Raw genomic sequence first — 21,622 nt, 5'->3', positions numbered from 1 at the left:
CCTTCCCCCCCCCCCATTCTCCTGGAGGGTGAGATACCCTATTTAGTGTGTATTTCACTCCCTCCTCAAGCCAAATCCAATGGGAATAAGGTTGACCCATTCCCTTTTGCCTTCCTATTCTTCCCTTCCATTGTAACCATTTTCCCTTGCCTCTTCTGTATGAGATAGTTTACCCCCATCTGTCTCTCCCCATCTCCTCTCATTATATTCCTCTCACCTCTTAATTTCACCTTTTAAGTATCATTCCTTCCTGTTAAATTGGTCCTGTGCCCTCTATCTATGTATACCTGTAAACATATAATACACACATTCACATATGTATTCATATGCCCATATACCCTCATATATAGACAAATATATATATATTTCTAATCCCTTCAACTACTGAGAAAAGTTTCATAAGTTACAATTATTATTTTTCCATGTAAGAATGTTAATAGTTCAACTTTGATAAGTTCCTTATGATTCCTTTTCCCTGTTTACCTTCTCATGCTGCTCTTGCTTCTTGTATCTGAATGTCAAATTTTCTATTCAACTCTGGTTTTTTCATCAAGAATACTTGAAAGTCCTCTATTCCACTGAGTGACCATATTTTTCCCCTGAAACATGATACTCAGTTTTGCTGGGTGGGTGACTCTTGGTTTTAATCCCAGCTCCTTTGCCCTCTGGAATATCATATTCCAAGCCCTTCAGTCCCTCAGTGTAGAAGCTGTCAGATCCTGAGTTATCCTGATTGTGTTTCCACAATATTTAAACTGTTTTTTCCTGGCTGCTTGTAATATTTTCTCCTTGATCTGGGAATTCCAGAACCTGGCTATAATATTCCTAGGAGTTTTCTTTTTGGGATCTTTTTCAGGAGGTGATTGGTGTATTCTTTCAAACTCTATTTTTCCCTCTGATTCTAAAATATCAGGGCAATTTATCTTGACAATTTCTTGAAGAATTATTTCTGAGGGGCGGTCAGGTGGCTCATCGAGTAAGAGAACTGGCTCCAGTGTCGGAATGACCCGGGGATCAAATCCGGGCTCAGATACTTAGCACCACACCCAGAAATAACTGGCTGTGTAACCTTGAGCAAGTTACTTAACCCCGATTGCTTAAAAAAAAAAAAAAGAATTTTTTCTAGGTTCTTTTTTTGGTCATGGCTTTCAGGTAGTCCAATAATTTTTGAATTATCTCTCCCGGATCTATTTTCCAGGTCAGTAGTTTTCCCTATGATATATTTCACATTGCCTTCTATTTTTTCATTTGTTTGTATCTGTTTAACAGTATCTTGATTTCTCATAAAGTCACCAGCTTCCATTTGCTCCAATCTAACTCTGAAGGAATGATTCTCTTCAGTGAGTTTTTGAGATTCTTTTTACATCTGGCAAATTCAGCTTTTTAAGGCATTCTTCTCCTCATTGCCTATTTTTGAGCCTCTTTTGCCATTTGAGTTAGTCTGTTTTCTGAGGTGTTATTTTCTTCAGTCATGTTGTTGACTCATTTCATAATTTTCTTGCATCTCATTTCTCTTCCCAATTTTTCCTCCACTTCTCTTATCTGCTCCTTAAGGTCCTCTATGGCCTGTAATCAGCTTGTATTTTTCTTGGAAGTTTTTGGTGCAGGAGTTCTGACTTCACTGTCTTCCTCCTCTTCCATGCTTTAATCCTTTTTGTTCCCAAAACAGGAGTCTAATGTTGGAATCTTCTTTTTGCTTTGTTTTCTTTGCCTGGTCATGTTGACACTCAATTACCTGACTTCTGGGCTTTTTGCCATAGTAGGACTCTGTTACCAGACAGGGTAGCTTCGTCTCAGATGCTGGAGGTATTAGTTGGGTGGCCTTGCTGAAGCCTCCACCAGCTCTGGCAAGCTGGTCACACACCCCAGGACCTCTACCCTAGACGGCAATCCACATCTAAGCAGGTTAAAGCAAGAGTGATTACTCCTCAGACTGGTGCTTGGTCCCCCTACACTGTGCAGGCCGGGAGCTGAAGCTGCCACCTCCTCAGCGCCACGCACTCCCAACTACTGGGTCCCAAAGTCCATGCTGCACTGACCTTTCACTTTGTCCTTCACATCTATGAGTTGATAATTCTGGAGACAGCCACAGCTGCTGCTGATCTGGAGTCCCTCTGGTCCGTGGTTTGGCCGGCCCCCTGTAGGGCTAAAACCTCTGGCTCTTGAGGGCCTTGGCTCAGCTCCCAGAGAGCTGGCCTGGCTGCTTGCTTCTGGGCTGTCCTCAGCAGGAGGTTAGCTTCTTTGTGTCATTTTGTGGGTTCTGCAGCTCCGAAGTTTGTTCAGAGTCCCCTTTTACATGAATTGGGGAAGGTGAAAGCTGGAGCTGTGTGGAAGTCCTGCTTCTACTGCACCATCTTGACTCTGCCCCCTTTTGCTAAAATATTGCTAAAAACTGTCCACTGAGCTGGTTTGGGAGAAAACAAGATACAAAGTGAATTAACTAAAAATTTTTAACAAAAAGAACCTTCCAAGCAAATTAACTTGGGGAGGAGGAAGGGAAAGGGACCATGTTTTTAAACTGTAATTTCAGAAAACAATGCTCAGGGCTCTTTAGCTGTAGTTCATAAGCCTAGGGTAGGAAGGAACCTCAGGTCATCTAATCCAACTCCCTTATTTTGCAAATTAAATTAAAAATAAGATAAAAACCAAACAAAACAAATGAGGAAACTGAAACCCAGAGGAATTAGATGACTCATTCAAAGTCACACAGATAGTAAGCATCTTCAAAGGTAGGATTTAAGCCTGTTTTTCTCAGTTTCTAGCAAGGGCTTTTTCCATTGTACAGTAGTCTGACTGAAGCTTGAGTTGATTTGATCAAGTATAAGAAGATAGAAATCTGAATGCCAAACATAAAAGCAACACAGTGGCAATAAAGAGCCCTTAAAAATGTGTAGTGTCTGCCTGGTTTTTCATATTTTCCTGATTCACTGACAGCAGCCACTATTTAATTCAAGGGTCGTTAGTTACTTAGTTACCCACCTACTGTGGGTGTCAGGCACTGTGCTGGATGCTGGGCCTACAAAGGCAAAAGGGACTGCCTGGAAATGTAAACAATTTTAATGTCAACTTTTGCAATGCTGAAGATGTACTGCCACCATGCTTTCTAATTTCCACAAAGCCTTTTAGACTCCAAATTCGGTCTTTTATGTTTCCTTTTTGTTTTATAGACAGAATAAGGAAGGAGGCCAAAGGCTGCTTAAAATGAGAGAATTCTGGAGTTGCAGAGACCCTTAGCTGCCATCTAGTCCTCTTTAACTGAAATCTCCATCTTCATTCTTTCCACCTACTTGTCCTCATTATACCCGCCTCGGCCACACCGGACATATTTACTCCCTCTGCCGCATGAAAACCCTTGAAATATTTAAAGACTCTGCTCATATGCCCCTTCAGCCTCCTCTAGGCTCTTGCCTCCTTCATTTGCTTTTCGTGATACACAATTTCTAATTCTTCACCGTCCTGGTTGCCAATGGAGATGTTACGGTTTGTCAATGCCCTTCATAAGCTGTAGAGTCCAATATAATTTGGGACAATTGAAATGAATCAGATAGAAGCATTAAAATCTATGCATTTGACATGAAGGAAGGAGACTGAATGGAATACTTCATTTTGTATCCCATTGGCATTCCGTTAACCACACATTTATAGCTTCAGCGGTAGCACGATTTGTCTCTGTAAGGAGAACAGCTATGACTTTTGACAAAAGCTGTGTTACAGTGGTCTATAGTGTCAAGTAAATAGGATTGATAAATGGAATCTAGAGAAGAAAGAAATAGCTCAGTGTAATACAATGAAAAAGCTCTTTCTATAGCTAAGAGAACATAGGTCCGTGTCCCACCTCCAATATTTTGTCACCTGTGTGATCTTGGGCAAGTCATTTTTCTGCCTGTACCTCAGTTTCCTTGTCTGTAAAATGAGAGGGTTGGATCATGTGGCTTCTGAGGTCACTTCCAGCTCTAGATTTATAATCTTACAGAGAGTAAAAGCTCTAGGAGCAAAAGGAGTACAAGGAAATTGGGAAATGATGTAACTGAGAAAGGATACTTCTCCCTGGTGCTAGAAGACATCAGTTCTCAAGGCCCTCTAGACCCCCCACGTGCTTCATATCCGTAGCATAGAAAGGCATGGCCACCCCATTTGGCTTTATCCTGATGGAAACATATCGAGAAGCCACACTGAGGGTTTTCGTCTCCCTTCTCCTTTGTTCCATTTGCTCCTCCTGTGGATTCTTCGTTTCTTAACAATGCCTCGGGCCCTCCAGACTCTCTGCAGATAGCAGCCCATTCTGTGTGTCTTACTCCATCTGACTTTCCATAAGCTTGTCACAGGGGGTCCACCCAATGGCTTATAGGGCCTCACTCCATTTCTCTTGACATCATGAGAATACTAGTGAACAGCTAGGCTTCATTGGTTAGTCATTATTCTTACTTTAGGTCCCATCCACCATCTTTTTTGATCATGTGACAATCAGTCACTTATTTGTTAAAAATTATTCTGGGTACTGAGACAAAAATGAAATGGTACCTGACCTCAAGAAGGGTATGTTTTTTAGGGGGAGATGACACGAATGCATGTAAATATACACAAAATAAGCATATCCAACATAAATACAGGGTTGTTTTGGAGGGGAAGACGCTAGCAGCTGGGAGCCCAGGAAAGATATCATGTAGAAGATAGTGCTTGAGCTGAGTTTTGAAGGATACTAGGGGTTGGTTCCAAGAGAGAGTACATTCTAGGCATACTCTGATGGCCTTTGCCCATTTATAAAGGCAGGAGATAGGATGTCATGTGTGAGCATCAGCAAGGCCAGTTTGCTGCGACTGAAGAGCATGTGAAGGAAAGCCGCATATAATACTGGCTGGAAAGGTGGGCTGAAGCCAGCTTGTGAGGGCTTGAAATACAAATCTTTGAGCCTGGAGGTGATAGGGAGCAGTTGGTTTTATTGATCAGGAGAATGCAATGGTTAGACCTTGCTTTAGGATTTTCACTTTGGCAGCTGAATGGGAGATGAATTGGAAACAAGACTTTGAGGATATCTTTTGCTCTGGGTTATCTCTGTAGTTCCCGATTTGTTATGTATTGTAGCTGTCTCATATCCCATCATGCTCCTCTCCTGTGTCTCTGTGTGATTTGTCATCCTTCATAGATAGTGGTGTCCTATGGCTTGGGACCATCTAATAACACTAGTAGAATATAGTTATTAAAAAGATGACTGTTTGGATGTCATCTGAGATAGATGTGAATTATTGCTGTCATTATTAGATGAATATGAATTATTATATTGTTATATTAATTATGATGGCTCTCATCATTGTTATTATTATCTGCAGGTAACTTATCTGTGTTTGTGGTAGTACTGAATACTGCAAATGAATTTGATAGAAGAGAATTCTTTTTTGTCAAAAGGATTACTAATATGCTTACCCAGTGTTTTCTTTTTCTTCCAGTCAAGGACCCTTGTCATCCATTAGAGCTGTAATCAAGAGAAGTAAGTTTGCTTTATTTTCCCCTCTGTATTTTGTACTGTTCTAACTTCAGATGATAACTTAGCTTTCCAACAAGTGTTTCTGTTTCTGGTCTAAGTGACCCACTGAGAAACATAAAAAATAATAAACCACCAGACAATAATAGTAGTGATTCCTTGTCTTTGTTTTAGACTTTCTCTTCCTTAGGAATCAGTTCTTTGGAACAAGAATATTTTCTTGCCTGAACTCATCGTATTGAGCTAGCATCCTTTTTTTGGTTGTTAGGTTCTAGGGATTTCTACCTACCGTGTGGGCCTATGGGTACAAAGCAGACTGGGAATGGAGGAGCAAGGTTCAAATGCTCTCTGTGACCTTGCCCTTTTGGGGTGTTTAAGTTTCCTCATCTGTAAAATGAGGTAGTGGGACTGGATGGATTCTAAGGCCTTCTAACTCTAAATCCTTGATCCTATTTAATTCATTAATTAATAATAACTAACATTTATATAGTATTTACTTAAATTAAATTGAAAAGCACTGAACTGAGTGCTTTTCAAATATTAGCTTATTTGATCCTTACAATAACCCTAGGAGATAGATGCTGTTATTATCCTCATTTTACAGATGAGGAAACTGAGGTAAACAGATTATGTGACTTTTCCAGGGTCACATAGGTAGGAAGTATCTGAGGCTGGATTTGAACTCGTGCCTTCCTGACTCTAGGTCTGGTGTTCTAGCTGCTGTAGCACCTCACTGCATCAGGGTCAGGGGAGAGAGAAAGAGAAAGAGATAGAGTATGTGTATCATTTGTTTTTGCTTCTACCCTATATCATTCTATATATGGAAGCGATATAGATTAATAACATTTTAATGATTGTTTTTAAAATCTCCCACCCTGTCCTTGGACACGTTCTAGTTATCTGTGTATATTCTTCTTTGGGAGTTATCATGATGCAGTGGAAACATCATAGGGTATGGAGTCCAGAGACTGGGTTTGCATCCCAAGTTTGCCGCTTATCACCAGGGTGTGACCTTGGCCAGATCCCTTGCTTTCCATGGGAGATCCTTCAGATCCTCCTGTCCAAAGTGAGGAAGTTGGAACAGGTGAATTTGAAGGTCTTTCCAACTCTGAATCTTAGACACTGTGAACTTTTGATGCTACATTTACAACCACACAGTTTTGCATTGAAATCATAAAGGCAATATGGGGATTTGAAAGAAAAATAAATTTAGAATCAAAATACCTGGGTTTCAGTTTCAGCTCTTTTGTTTGCTAAATCTGTGGCCTCAGCTAAAACTATACAGATGGGTAGGTCATGTAGTGGAGAGAGTGCAAAAGTTGTAGTCAGGAAGTTATGAATTCAAATACTGCTTCAGATACCACCTGTATGACCCTGGGCAAGTCCCTTAGCTTCTCTCTGCCTTGGTTTCTTCATCTGTAAAGTGGATATCACAATAGCACCCACCTCCCAGCTTTGTTGTGAGGATCAAGTGAGATAACATGTAAAGCACTTTGCAAACCCCAAAACACTATACAAATGGTAGCTAATATTAAATTGCTTGCTTAAGTCTAATTTTCCCTCTTCTGTAAAATGAAGAAGTTAGATTAGATGACTTCAAAGACCCCTTCTAGGTCCTGTGAGCTTATAACTACGTTTGACAACAGTAAAGAGTTTTACATAGCATTTTGAAGCATTAATTAAAGGTGGCAGAAATTCAAGAACATAATTCCAAAGGGAGAGAAAAAAGTCTCATTCAGAGGAATTCTTAAAGGCATTGGAACAGAGGCTTTTAATTCAGCAAAACAACAAATATTTATTAAGTAGCTACCACGGATAAGATACCAAGCTGGGACCCGGAGAGAAGAAAAGAAAGATCTATGTATTTCTGAGTGGAAGGAACTCTTGTTATGGGAACTGTCTCCTTTAAAATGTAGTTCTGGAACCTATTCATGACTTACTAAGTCATAGAGAGTTACTCAGTATGCATAGAAGTTAACTGACTTGCCCAGAATCATACAGCAAATAAGTGTCCGAGACATGATTTGAACTCAGGTCTTCCCAACTCCAAGTCCAATGCTCTAAACACTGCATTAGGTCCAGGGTAAAGAGCAGTGCACCAGAAGACCTACAAGTCTCTTTATCTCTCTGATCTCCAGCTTCTTCACCTGTAGAGTCCATTCCAGCTTCAACAAGCAAGGTTCCATCAAGAATGTTTTATTACCTAGCCAGCCCACATAGCATTTCTAGCATGGGCAGGGTAGAGATGAGAAAGAAATTCATGCAATACTCCTCTGTTTACTCCATTTAAACTGGCCCACTGGCCATTCCCAAACCTCTCATTTATTTGTATGTCAAAAACTATTCTTCCCGGGACGGCCAGGTAGCACAGCGAGTAAGAGCACCGGCTCCAGTGTCAGGATGACCTGGGGATCGAATCCTGGGCTCAGACACTTAGCACCCACCCAGAAACACCTGGCTGTGTAACCTTGAGCAAGTTACTTAACCCCGATTGCTTTAAAAAAAAAAAACTATTCTTCCCACCTGGATGGAGTGCATTATCTCTTCAGCTGTCTCTTAGAATTCTTATCTTCCTTCAAGGCTCCCTCAGCTCAGGCTTCACCTCTTCCAAGAAGGTTTTCTTTCCCATGCCCCATTAGGTAGTGGTCTCTTTTTTTTCCCATCCACTTGTATTTACTTCCCTGGGTTCTTTGGGTTCCTCTTGTATCGCACCCTCCCCACCCTAAGTCAGGGAGTGGTTTTTGTTTTGTTTTTCTATTTCCAGCACCTAGCACAATGCCTTGCTCATAGTAGATACCAATGCCTTGCTCATAGTAGATACGATAAATGTTTGTTGAGTTCAATTGATTTGGCCCTTCACCTTAGCCAGTTGAGATCTTTCACTTTTCTCACCAGGTTGTAAAGATAATGCTTCCTAAAACTCAAGAGTTTTCTAAGTTATTATTCTCATTATGAAACAAAGGATTGTGATAAACTTCTGTATGCAAATTCCTTCACCCAGATGTGATGACTGTTAGTCCTCTATGGAGATTGAGAAGGGCAGCTAGGTAGTACAGTTCCAAACCTAGAGCCAAGAAGATTATCTTTCTGAGTTCAGATCTGGCTGTATGACCCTGGGCAAATCACTTAACCCTGTTTGCCTCAGTTTTCTCATCTGTAAAATGAACTGGAGAAGGAAATAGCAAGCCACTCTATTATCTGTGCCAACAAAACCCCAAATGGGGTCACAAAGGATTGACCACAATTGAAAAACCTGAACAGCAGCAACATATGTCAATGGATATTTGTCTGTTTAAACATAGAATTCTAGAGGTAGAACTTAAAGGAGTCTCGGAGACCATCTGGTCCAGCTCCTCCATTTTATAGGTGAGGAAACAGACACACAAGGAATTAACTGACTCATCATAGTCACACAGGTAGTAGTGTCAGAGGCAGGATTTGAAACCAGGATCTCTGACTCTAAAGGCAGTGCAGATATATTCCTAGAACTCTTTTTGTTTCAACAGACCCTTGGACCTTGGTTAACTTTTCTCCTCTTTGTGGGAACAGACGTTGGTTAAAAATCACAGGTGTTCTTGGTGCAGAGCATAGGCATCCTGATTCCCTCTTTTTCTCCCTTTCCTTTTCTGTAACCCCTTCTTTTTTTCCCTTAGCACTCATGAATAGTGCACAGAAAAAATGCCCCGTGGAAGAGGTATGTCTACAATGATAATGTGATGTCTTTTTAAAGTGTTAAGTGCCTGTGGAGAAATGATTGTGGCACACTTGGGGTGAGCTTTTCTATAAACAGAATTCCATTGTGAATCAGGTTTGCTAATTGAAAGAGTCAGCCTCACTCTACACTTTTAAAAAATATAACTAAATGAACCCTGAAACTGGTCTAGCTCTTCAACAATGGGAAACAATCAAACCAATTCAAATTGTGAATCTGGGAGAGCCTCTGGATTGGAGGATTCCGAATTGGCATTTTCAGATATTCACAGTATGTCCTACCAGCCTGCCATGAATTCAACTCTCTTCTTCCTGCTCCCTGGGCTGATTCTGGATCAAGCCCGAACTACCTTGGCTGCCACACTGCCTATTCCAAGGCATACTCTCCTTATTTAGGGGGAGATTTGCTGGAGAAGAAGCTACTAAGTGATTTTCAAAATGGGAGAGAGAGTAAACCCTTAATGAGTCTTTCTGAGTATTATAGGAAGAATTAAAAGAGTATTAAGATAGTGCTTAACAGAGAAATATGGGCACCTTTTAGAAGGATTTGGGATGGCATAAGAATTCCTCTTTGTTCATAAGGTTTTTATTATTGGGATGGTACAGTATTTGTGGATTTTTCTACCTACCAAGGAAAACCTACAGAGTGTATGCCCCAATCAAGATGAACTTTATGTGACAAATTTAAAATAGTCTCATTAAGAATAGGTTTGATTTACTGCCCCCCCCAAATAAATGAAAAGTTAGACCATGTTATGATCTTTTGAGTTGGAGATGGGGAGGGGGGAGAGGATGTAAATAGCTGAGAGTTTACATTAAGCAGTACTTGCTGAATATGTAAAGATTTCTTAATTACACATTTGGCAAACTGATTTGAATCATTTTAGGTTTAATCATTTACTTTTTAACCACCTCACTTTAAAATAATAATAATTTTAAGGCTAGGAAATTTCAGAGAGTGAGTAAATAACAACTCATTGATTTATCACACTCTGTTTATAGTGGATTTACAAAGGAATTCCTGAAGTTTATTCTTTCTTATGCAACCCCAAAATGAGGAATATTATCTTTCTCTGATCATCATAAAAATTACTTTGGTTTATTTTTGCATTTAAAAATTATATATTTTTTAACATCAGGAGCAAATTAATCATTCTTTCAGTGGGTCACTCAATGATGATTCAAAGATTTATAGAATATAATTTTTCTGACTACATTATAAACTGTCATTTTTTTCCTTTCCATAGCTTCTAGGACTTCTGTTCATGGTGATCCACATCGAGATAGGAGGTACATGAAAATTATATATTCTTTGAAAATAATGTGTAGTATTTATTATATCGTGTTAAAAACAGTATGAAATAGAGATTTATGTTTTCATGTTGAACTCTCATCTTGAGTTGTGCTATGTATGTGGAAATGGTTTTTTTGTCTTTTTGTGTTAAAGTTCAAAATGAATTTTAAAATAAAAAAATACCTATCTTGTTAATAATTGAAATTAAAATTTGTACATAGTTAACATTAACATCTTTCACAAGGAAGATATTACTGTATTCATTCATTCATTCCACATTGAGTGCCTATTTTGTGCAAGACTATAGTAGGCACTATGGTAAATACATGGTCGTTTCCCTCATAGAGTTTACAATCTAGCAAACAGCCTGATTAGTGCATTCTCTAGGTTAGTCTGTGATAATGATTAGAGAGATATCATTGATTTAGAACTGACAGGGAAATAGACACCATTGAGTCCAACCCCCTATCTTTCATGTAAGAGATACTTAAGTGACTTGCTCAGAATCATGTAATTAGTAAGTGGCAAAGGGAGGACCTAAGCCTGTATCTTCCTGACTCCAAGTACTGCACTGTCTGTTACTCCAAATTGGGAGGACAATGATGATAATTTTACATGAATGAAAAGGGCCAAGAACTTAAAACTGGCATGTGGAAAAAAACCAACTTGGTATATTATTTAAGCTGTTTACAGGGCTGTTTTTGCATATGACAGTGACTCCCTACTTCATAGGGGTCATTCGTTACTTGTACAACAAAGATTTGTTAAGTACATGCTATGATTGGGTTACAAAGAACTAAAATAGTACTTGCCCTAAAAGATGGCATGTGCGTGGAGGCCTTTCCATGTTACCTTCATTTGCTTTATTGTAGTCATTTAGTATGTTGTTCATCTTTCACTCTGCATCATATCATATCAATCTCCCCTTGTTTCTCTGAATTTTTCCCTTTCATCATTACTTAATTTATGCCCTAGCCACATTTCATGGGGCGGCTAGGCAGCACCATACTGCATAGATCGTTGGGCCTAGAGTCAGTAAGATCTGAGTTCAGATATAACCTCAGTTCAGTTCAGATGAGACTCTGGACAAGTCACATAACCCCATTTCCCTCAGTTTCCTCATCTATAAAATGAGCTGGAGAAGGAAATGGCAAGCCACTCCAGTATCTTTGGCAAGAAAGCCCCAAAGGAAGTCATGAGGAGTCAGGCATGACTGAACAGCTGAACAACACATTTCAAAGGACCACCCCAGCAGTCCCTAGGTCAGCATTTTGCACATAGATGTGCTCAACAAATATTTGGTGAATTATTCTTTTGGCTCACAGACTCAAAGATCCTTTGAGTTTTCAGGCACTTTGGAATTCATCTGGTCCAGCTCTATCTTTAAACAGTTGAGGAAACAGAGAAGAATAAATGACTTATTCAGAGACACGAAGCTAGTTAATATTAGAACAAAGATTTGAACCCTGGTTTTTTTACTCCTGGTCCCATTTTAAATTGAATTAAATTGTTGTTCTCTGGATAACTTTTATTTCCTCAAAGAAACTCCTAAGTTAAGATAACCCAGTATTAAATGTCAGGAAGAGCCTGATCAATATTCTTAAAATTAAAATAACAATTTAATCAAAGGTCAGAGTGTGTTAAAAAGTATTATGGACCTATAAGTTGTGTGTGTGTGTGTGTTGTTTGGAAAGGCATTCTTTAGTTAATTTGGTTAAATTTAATTCTACAAACCTTTATTAAGCCTGTAATATGTGCCAAAGTAGGCCAGCAGAACCCAGACATTCTGGAAAGGCTCCTTGCTTTTCCAGAGCTTTCCAGAAGACCAGTCCTTGCAACAGTCTGAGTACTTTCTAAGGATCAATCTAGCCAGTTATGGTCACTAGGTGATGGATTCTTTGGCTGTTGTAACACAGGATGCACAGAAAAATTTAATATGGCATTTAGTCCTGTGCATTCCCTTCCACCTCTGCAGTGACAGCGGAAAGGTGTTGGAAAGGGGGAAGAGGGTACACTGAAACACTTTTTAGATGGCATATAAACATTTAAGGCAGTATGATGGACTGGAGAGAAAACAGCCCTTGGCTCCAGGACAACCATAGTTAAAATCCCACCTGTTACACAGCTGAAGGTTACCAGGTAACTATGACATTTGAACCTCATCTTGTTTCTTGTCAGTCGATTCCTTTTATGTAAAAACTAGCCTAAGGGGTGGCTAGGTGGCGCAGTCAGTAAAGCGCCAGCCCCGGAGTCGGGAGGACCTGAGTTCTGTTCCGGCCTCAGACACAACACAAAAAAATCTAGCCATGTAACCTTGGGCAAGTTACTTAACCCCAATCACCCTCCAAAAGGAAATAAAAAAACAAACTAGCCTAACCCATACTGGGAGGTACCAAGGGATATCTGGCTAATATCACCCTGTTGTAACATGAAAAGGACACTAGCCCATTCTCTCTTACAGAATGTGCCTTGATGCCACTGGGGGAGACAATCAGAGTGGGATGGACCCTTGGGTTCATCTAATGTGCCATTCATGATGTCTCACTGTTCCTTGAGTGTAAAAGGCATGGTAACAATTCTGTAGGTAACAATAATCTTCAGTTTTAAACCTGAAAAATCCTAATATGGCTTTTGTCTACTAGGCGCCCTGAGATCACCATTGTGGCTGCTGAGCCCCTTAGACCAGCTTCTTGGTTCCCAGGGGCCTCTCCAGCATTAGGATTCCCACCTTCTCCTGCTGCAAGTCCATGGAGAACAAGTGAGCTTATCCCTTCTGAGGTCAGTTTGCATTTTATTTTAAAAAATGATTTTTTAAAAATTAAGTTAAAATGTTAATTAATTAAAAATTAAACTCAATGCTGTTACCAAACTGAAAGCCCGAATCTGGTCCCAGAGAAGAGAAGAAAAAATGTACCTCCCTCCCTTCTTCGTAGAGGTAGAGGGCATGGGCATGGAAAAGTGGACACACTCTCAGAGTTAGTAATAAATGTGCTGATTAGATTTTACTCAACTGCTCTTATTTTCCTTTTATATTCATTGTAACAAGGGGATGGCTTACTGGGTACGGGGGGAGGGATATATTTGAAAATAAAGATGATATAAAAACAAGTTATCAATAAAAAACTAAATGAAGTTTTAAAGCTTTTTAAAAGTAAAGTTAAAGAAAAGATTCAAAAGTATTGATTGAGTTAAAGTGTGTCTATAAATGTACAGGCATGAAGAGATTAAACTATTTTGAGCTGAATTCTTTGTTTCACAGCTTCCACCATCTTATGAGCAAGTAATAAAAGAAATCAACCAAGTCCAAGTCAGTACCGGGAGTAATAGTAATGCTCCCACTACGCCAAGGCAAACCATCACATCTGCGACTCAGACAGACTTTCCAGAGGAGATAGGCAGCTTCCTGTCTGGAAGTAATGCAAATAAGCCACCTGCCCCTGGAAAATCCAGTCCCACTCTAGGTAAGGAGTCAGGATTTAGGGGCGGGGGTAGGTCTGGAGCTCTGATTTTGTCAGTGTACAAGATTCCCAGTATAGAGATTCCCTCTACGCAATGCAGATCACAAACTTATCTCTAAATTAGAAGCTTAGAAATTTGCTTGGGGCATGAGAGGTTAAGTGACTTGCTTCAGGTAACACACACCATGTGTGTCAGTGACAGTATTTGAACTTAAGTGTGCCCTTTATCCAAAAGGCTTGAGAAAATTCAAAATTAGGGCTGATTTAATTGGATCTTTCTTCCCAAATAGTATAATCCTAGCTTGCATTCTTCATTTGTCCATGCATTGCTTGCATTCCGAAGTCATTCTTTCTAAAGACGTAACAATACTGTCTTAGTCTGCTACCCACATATGGCCAAGACTACTAGTGGCATTATTGCTTTCTGCCCTGATTTCCCCTGTGGGGATATTTTACATTTTAGCCACTGTATGGGATTCTGATCAGTGCAGTGGTGGGAAGTATGATCTTCATCCTGGATTTCTTTAAAAAAACATTTCATTAGTGTATCAGGGATGATTGGTGTTTACCCTGAAATGTAAAAGAAAAACAGCATCACAACCTTTAGAACCAAGAATGGTGCTCACACAAAAAAAGAAATGTTGGATGTGTATCACCTGCAGGGAAATGATTTATGTTGATAAGTTTAAAGTAGAGCGGGGGAATTTAATGATTTTTTTAAAATGTAAATAGCTATCTCTTTATAATCAGGAAGCTGAGCATGAATGTTGTGGATTTTTGCCAATGTTCCTAAAATGTTTGTAAATTAAGTAAATTAAAACCTGATGGTAGTCCACGTCTGTTAAGCAAAAAGCTGCTTTCCTTCTATTAAAAGCCGATATGTGTTTTGAGATACTAATGTTACAACTTCCCCTTGGTTTGGCATCTTTTTAGCACTTCAGCCACCTCCCAAGCCTTTACAGCCGTCTTCGCTGTCCTCAACCAGTAATCTTTTGAAAGATGTGGCTCCTTTAATTGTCTTTGATGCCATTGAGGAACAGACCTGCCAAGACAACCCCAATGTTGGGGCATATCCAGTGCCCAAGCCACGATCAAAAATCAATCTCAAACCTATAGTCACAGACACTCCAAGCAACATAAGAGACCATCAGGAAACTAGTCAGCCAATTGTAAAACGGGAAGCATCACCAACCCAGTCCATGTCCTTGTTAGATGGGAGCAACTTAGAAAGTCAAGCAGGGATCAACAGTATGAGCACAGAAATAAACCAAGCTAGTATTGTTTCACGGATCAAAGCTTTTGAATCCCAACCAAATGTTGAAACCTCAGGATTATCTAAGAAACCAGAAATTGCTCCCCGGAATTTTCCCCCAAGGCCTGCTCTTCCTACAGGAAAACCTACTGTGGCTCCAAAGCCATCCATTAATAGAGCTTCTGGGGAGTGGGACTCATCCACTGAAAGCAAACTCAAGATTGCCTCCAAGGAAGGGCCCTCTCCACACTTGCACCCTCAAGAAGTGGGAGGCATCCCAGTAACCAAACCTGAATTGCCAAAGAAACCAAAAGCTGGCCTTGTACAGAGTATTAGTAATGGCCCACTGAACATTCCAGGAAGCAAGTTATCAGTAGAGATCCCCGAGAAGGAGAAGAGAATTCCAACTCCGGCCCCACGGCCTTTACCACCGAAAAAATTGCTTTCCTTAGAAGACCCTGCCTTTCCTGCACCTCCATTGAAACCAGTCAGTGCATCTCCTAGACTCTCTGTGGCAGCACAAGCCAGAGCTTTCGGGTCCCTGGGAGAAGGGCCATCAGCAAGCACACCTACCCCTTCCTCTCAATGCCCACTGGTGGTAGAAGCTGATCTCATCAGTTTTGATGATGACATTCTGCCTGCTCCATCAGCTAACCTGGCTGAAGAACACCTGGGTTCAGAGATAGACCTGGGTAAGTGGGGGAGGAACAGGACATCAGCATGTTTTCATGGGGGCATTTTGCCTTTTCAATTTTGAGAATTTTGAGTTAGTATCACAGAGTGAGAAGGAAAGAGATCAGAAAGGGAGGAAGGGAGAGAGGGAAAGAATTGATTGATGAAACAAAATAAAGACATGGCAGGAGAGGTAGTTGAGGGGAGGGATGAAGACAGGAAGGGGAAGGTGGTAAATTTTCTTTTAGACATCTTGTCTGAGATGATGGAAAGAAATGGTGAAAGAGGTGCATTTCAAATGAATTGAATCAATTTGGTTGCCTGGACTAGACTTAATAAATTTAAGTTCAGGGGCGGCCAGGTGGCTCAGCGAGTAAGAGCACCAGCTCCAGTGTCGGGATGACCTGGGGATCAAATCTGGGCTCGGATACTTAGCACCACACCCAGAAATAACTGGCCGTGTAACCTTGAGCAAGTTACTTAACCCCGATTGCTTTTTAAAAAAACAAATAAATAAATTTAAGTTCAAATTGCCAAAATTATATCTGCATGTATATGGGGGGGGGGGCTGGATTTTTTGGTTGGGTCTTTTGAGATGGGTGGCTGGAATTTGGGTCTGTAATTTCATCAATGCAAGAAACATCTGGTGTGGAATTTTCCACCACCTAACCTCCCTGCCTGCTCCCTAATACAAATCAGCAATTCATCTTTTGAACTAAATTGAATTTTTTAAACTAAAATTTGAACTAAAATGGAACTTTTAGTCTTAATCTTAGTGTCTATGTAGATACGCATATGCCACACTGGGATAGGTATGAAATTTGTTTGTATGTTAATGTATGAATGTGTGTGTGTGCATGTGCATGTGCATGCATATAGCTGGCATGTGTTAGAGGTGGGAGATTAACCCAGGTCTGGAGAGGTGACATGGTATAGTGGAGAGGACACCAACCTTGGAATCAGAAAGACTTCGATTCGAGTTCTAACTCTTACATGTAACAGCTATTATGATCATGAGCAGGTCACTTAATTTCACAGTACCTAGGCAGTTCTTTGAGGCTATAAATTACAGATGAACTACTGATCTGTTTTGATGAATGAGGCTTCCATGTTGGAAGTTCCCTATGCAGGTGAAATCACAGGTAGAAATTTGAAAATTAATATTCATAGGAAAAGAGACAAAATGGGGTGTTTGACCCTTAAAACAGATTCTTTTGCAAAGACATCTACCTGTGTTGGGGTGGCTAGGTGGCTCAGTGAATAGAGCACTGGCCCTGGAGTCAGGAGGACCTGAGTTCAAATCTGGCCTCAGACACTTAACACAAAAACTAGCCGTGTGACCTTGGGCAAGTCACATAACCCAAACTGCCCTCCAAAAAGCAAAAAAAAAAAAAGACATCTACCTGTGCCCATTTAAGGAAGCTTGCTTTTTTATTGCATGCTATTCAAATTGTTCAAATTAGGCAGACCAGTGCATTCATCTTTTCTCCTGCACGCAGAGACTATAAGGCTTGTTCTCGTTCAGTTCCATTAAATTCATCGCGTATTGAGAGCTAAGGAAACAAAAAACAAAAATGAAACCTTTCTTTAACTGTAGTTTAAATTCTACTGGAGGAAACAGTCTACACATAGATGAGTATACAGTGGCAGTAATAACAGTGAAGTGACATTTATAGAGTGCTTTAACATTTGAAAAACACTCATTTATTTCTCACAACAACCCTGTGACATAGGTTCTCTCACTAAACTGAGGCTTTGAGAAATTAAGTGGCTTCTCTAAGGTTACTTGGCTACACGTATCTGTGACAGTATTAGAAACAAGGTCTTTATGGTTGTTCCGTCATCTCTGGCATGTCTGACTCTTTGTGACTCTATTTTGGAGGTTCTCTTGGCAAAGATACTAAAGTAGTTTGCCATTTCCTTCTCCAGCTCATTTGACAAATGAGGAAACTGAGGCAAATGGGTTAAGTGACTTGCCCAAGGTCCCACAGCTAGTAAGTGTCTGAGGTCAGATTTGAACTCAAAGATGAGTCTTCCTGATTTCTAGCTATGCCACCTTGCTACCCCAAAACAAGGTCTTTCTGATTTCAAATTCAGTGTTCTATCCAGTATGCCACATGCCTCTGTGTGTATAAATTTATTTGTGTATGTGTGTGTATTGTTTATTCATATATTAGTTATATTAATACATAGAGTTTCAATATGAAACGATGTCATTGGGAGGAGAGCATTAACATCTGAGGGGATTTGGAAAGTCCTCGTGCAGAGGGTGGTACCAGATCTATGCATCAGTTCTCCTGGTTGGAATATTTTTGTACTGATGATTTTCACCTCTCTCCTGACCCTCCAGCCCCACATCTCTAACTGCTTATTAGACAACTCAAACAGGATATCCTGTAGATATCTTAAACCCGGCATAGCCAAAACTGAACTCAATTATCTTTTCCCCTCAACCCTTCCCCTTCCAACCTGCATGTCATCCTTGACTCCTCCCCCTCTCCCTTTCACATCCAATATGTTGCCAAGGCCTGTAGATTTTATCTTCCAAGCATCTCTCACATGTGCACCCTTCTGACCACCATCACTATGACAGCGCAGGCCCCCCTCCTCTCATGCCTGGGTGACAACAGTAACCTCCTGATCAGCATCTCTATCTCAAGGCTCTCCCCATTCCAGTCCATCAATAAAGTCTCCTGTTTGACGTTCAGAGCCCTTCTCCCTTTCCAGTGTTCTTACACTCTGCTCTTCCCCCTACCCCATACTCTTCCATCCATGATGCTGGTTTCCTTCTCTGGTTACCCATCTCCATTTTCACTTCTTTATGCTTGGAATACTCTCTCCTCATTTCCACCTTGTGGCCCAACTTCTTCAAGTCCCTACTAATATCCAGTGTTCTATAAGAAGCCTATCTTGGTCTCCCTGTATGACTTAATTATCTATAATTAATAATTTGTTATTGATTATGATTTATCATGTATATATTTTGCTCATTCATAGTTATGTTGTCTCCATCATTAGACTGTTAATTTCCTGAGAGTAAGGATTATCCTTTATCTTTCTTTGTGCTGCTGGTACTAAGCACATAGTGTTAGGCATATAGTAGGTGCTTAATAAATGTTTATTGATTGACTAAAGGGGAACAGCTTGTGCAAAGTCATGTGCACAAAATTTAGGTAGGTTAAATATCAGAGACTTAATCTTTTTTTAATGTATTGATTATTTTTATCACAACAAACAAGTACATTCAAACAAAACAAATCAAAGAACTGGTCATGTCTTAAAATGTATATCTTATTCTATACCTCAGTCCACCTCCTCTCTACCAAGAGATTGTCACCAATAATCTTCCCTGAAGAATCTAAGGGTTTTTTCTTTTTTTTTTTTTGGAGGGGGGGGGGCAATTGGGGTTAAGTGACTTACCCAAGGTCACACAGTTTAAGGTTTGTATGTTTGTTTGTTTTTAAGTAAAGGGTGGATGATACAGGTTTTGAACCTAGAGAAAGAATAATCATATTACAGGGAGACTGAAAATGTCATCGTTTATGCATGATAAGGAGGAACTTGGGACATTCTAGGATGTTTTAATCACGTTTATCTGTGATTTATTAAGTAGAGTGCAGCTATGCTGAGCCTTGATAAGCTTCCTTTTCCTACTGTTTACATGTTGATTTCTTGGAAGGAAGTTTCCAAAGGGTAGTATTTGGGACCATGTAAACCTAATGGTATACTGAAAGGGCTGCTATCAGTCTTCTATAAACAACATTTATCCAAGAAAGCTCCATCTTCCTGACTTCACAGACACATTTTCCATGTTGTCATTGCTCATTATTTTCGTACCAGCCCCCAAATATTTATTAAATCTCCATTGTACACATGACATGGTAACTAGTTACATTAGAATATAAAAAGACACAGTCTTTGTCAAGGAAGAATAGACAACTGGGCACTAAAGACAACACCAACAAAACACACTTCTTTGTGGATACACAGTACTTAACAAACTGTGTTGTGATAGTTTTATTTGCTTTGGAATTCTTTTTGGATGATTCAAGCTCCAGCTGGAAGACAGAGTGGTAACAGAGAGCCTGAATCCTAGTATTTTAGAGATAAAATCTAGTCCAGTGCCTTTATTTTACAGATAAGAAAAATGAGGCCCAGAGGGAAAATGCAAGGTGCCCAGGGTCACACAAGTTCTTTTGTTAATGATATGGGCCAAGTCACATCTTTCACAGTCTTTGAAGCAGCCCAGGAAGGGATTTGGCCTTTTTGGTAGAACCTGCTGACTCAACAAGGGAAGAAGAAAGAGGAGCTGAGGGACTTCTCTAATTTGGGTGGTTTTCTTTTGTGTTGTCATTGTTGTTCAGTCATTTCATTTGTGTCCGACTCTTTGGGACTCCATTTCCTTCTTCAGATCATTTGACAGATGAGGAAACTGAAGCCAACAAAGTTAAGTGACTTGCCCAGGGTCACACAGCTAGTAAGTGTCAGAGGCCAGATTTCATCTTAGGAAGATGAGTCATCCTGACTCCAGGCCCAGCACTTTATCCGCTGTGGCACCACTTTGCTGTTTCAGTGCCCTAACCAATTCTCTTATGACTTTAAATGTCAGAATAACTGCTAACCTTCATAAGTAGAAGCATATTCTATATTGGGAATTCCTTACATTGATGAAGCTGCTGGTCTGGCCCTGAATTAAATTAAAATAACAATGAAATAATCTTCCCACAGAAAACTAAATAGTATACTTTGATCATGCAAGGGGTTGAGAAGGTGACTTGAAGCCCATTCTTGTTTCTACTACCTCCATTCCTCATGGCTTGACCACAGTAGCTTCTTCCATTTCTGAGGATGTGCTGACTCCACTTTTGTTCCTCCAAGAAATCCCAATCCACCTTTCATCTAATGTTTACATTATTTGATAGAGGAAGGTACAACTGTCACTATCTACCCATGACATATTTTAGCTTGCTCATTCTTTAACTTCAAAGTTTTGTTATATGAAAGGAATCTGTGCCTGACTTAATTTTGTAAAATGAATTACTTAGAACATAGAAGGAAATATGCCTGTGTTTCTACCAGTTCTTGAAACTATAGATCAGTGTGTTAGGTATTGTATGGTTTGATGTTCAGCTTTGGTAAAATGGGAAGAGTGCTGAACTTGAAGTCGGAAGATCTGAGTTTGAGTCTCGACACTGTTTTTCCCCTGTGTGATGCTAGGCAAGTAACATAGCTTCTTTTGGCCTCAGTTTCCTCATCTGTAAAATAAGATGGTCAAGCTAGATAACGTCTAAGATCCTGTGTAGTTTCAGATTGATGATGCTATGATTAATTTTTATATCTTCACAGCTGTAGCCTGTGGTAATACAATACTTCTGGGGGAAAAAAAATGACCTTGAAAGAAAAAAGAGAGATTTCCAAGAAATAAAAAAGAAATTTGGAGACAACATTGTTTTTCACTGAAATTTCTTGCCAAGGGAAAAAATGGTGATGGATTCTCCTTTGAAAATGACTGAAATTAATCCAAGAGATAATTGGAGATAAATTTCCTTGAGAAAATATATTTCATCAAATCTGGCCCTGTCAGTACACATTGAAAGGGCTTTGAAAAGACAAAATGGAATCTAGTATATGTTCAAGCCTATGGTTGGCTTTAATTATGATTTTTAAAAGAGCTTTTTCTGTTCTCCCCATTCACTCACTGCCTTTAAGCTGGAATAGTATACACTATACCATCTTTGAAATCTTTGTTTTTTTGT

The 21,622-nt window shown here is 39.8% G+C and overlaps 1 protein-coding gene across 5 annotated transcripts in view; it reads left to right on the top strand.

The window, feature by feature from the left end:
• Positions 1–21,622, top strand: part of SH3D19 (SH3 domain containing 19) — a 209,807-nt gene that overhangs the window by 126,142 nt on the left and 62,043 nt on the right. For 3 of the 5 annotated variants that reach the window (XM_069105507.1, XM_069105506.1, XM_069105509.1), the window contains 5 exons: positions 5,445–5,485; positions 10,438–10,480; positions 13,127–13,262; positions 13,744–13,945; positions 14,876–15,886. In XM_069105507.1, coding sequence (XP_068961608.1) covers positions 5,445–5,485; positions 10,438–10,480; positions 13,127–13,262; positions 13,744–13,945; positions 14,876–15,886 — 1,433 coding nt within the window. Of the gene's footprint in view, positions 1–5,444; positions 5,486–9,132; positions 9,174–10,437; positions 10,481–13,126; positions 13,263–13,743; positions 13,946–14,875; positions 15,887–21,622 lie in introns of all 5 variants that reach the window. The other 2 variants (XM_069105511.1, XM_069105510.1) reach the window with 1 other exon arrangement.

Source organism: Petaurus breviceps, unplaced genomic scaffold, assembly GCF_028583685.1.
Source record: "Petaurus breviceps papuanus isolate PSGF00001 unplaced genomic scaffold, PetGlider_PUasm1.0 76, whole genome shotgun sequence".
In the NCBI taxonomy this organism is placed as follows: Eukaryota; Metazoa; Chordata; class Mammalia; order Diprotodontia; family Petauridae; genus Petaurus; species Petaurus breviceps.
This window is presented reverse-complemented; position numbering and strand designations above follow the sequence as displayed.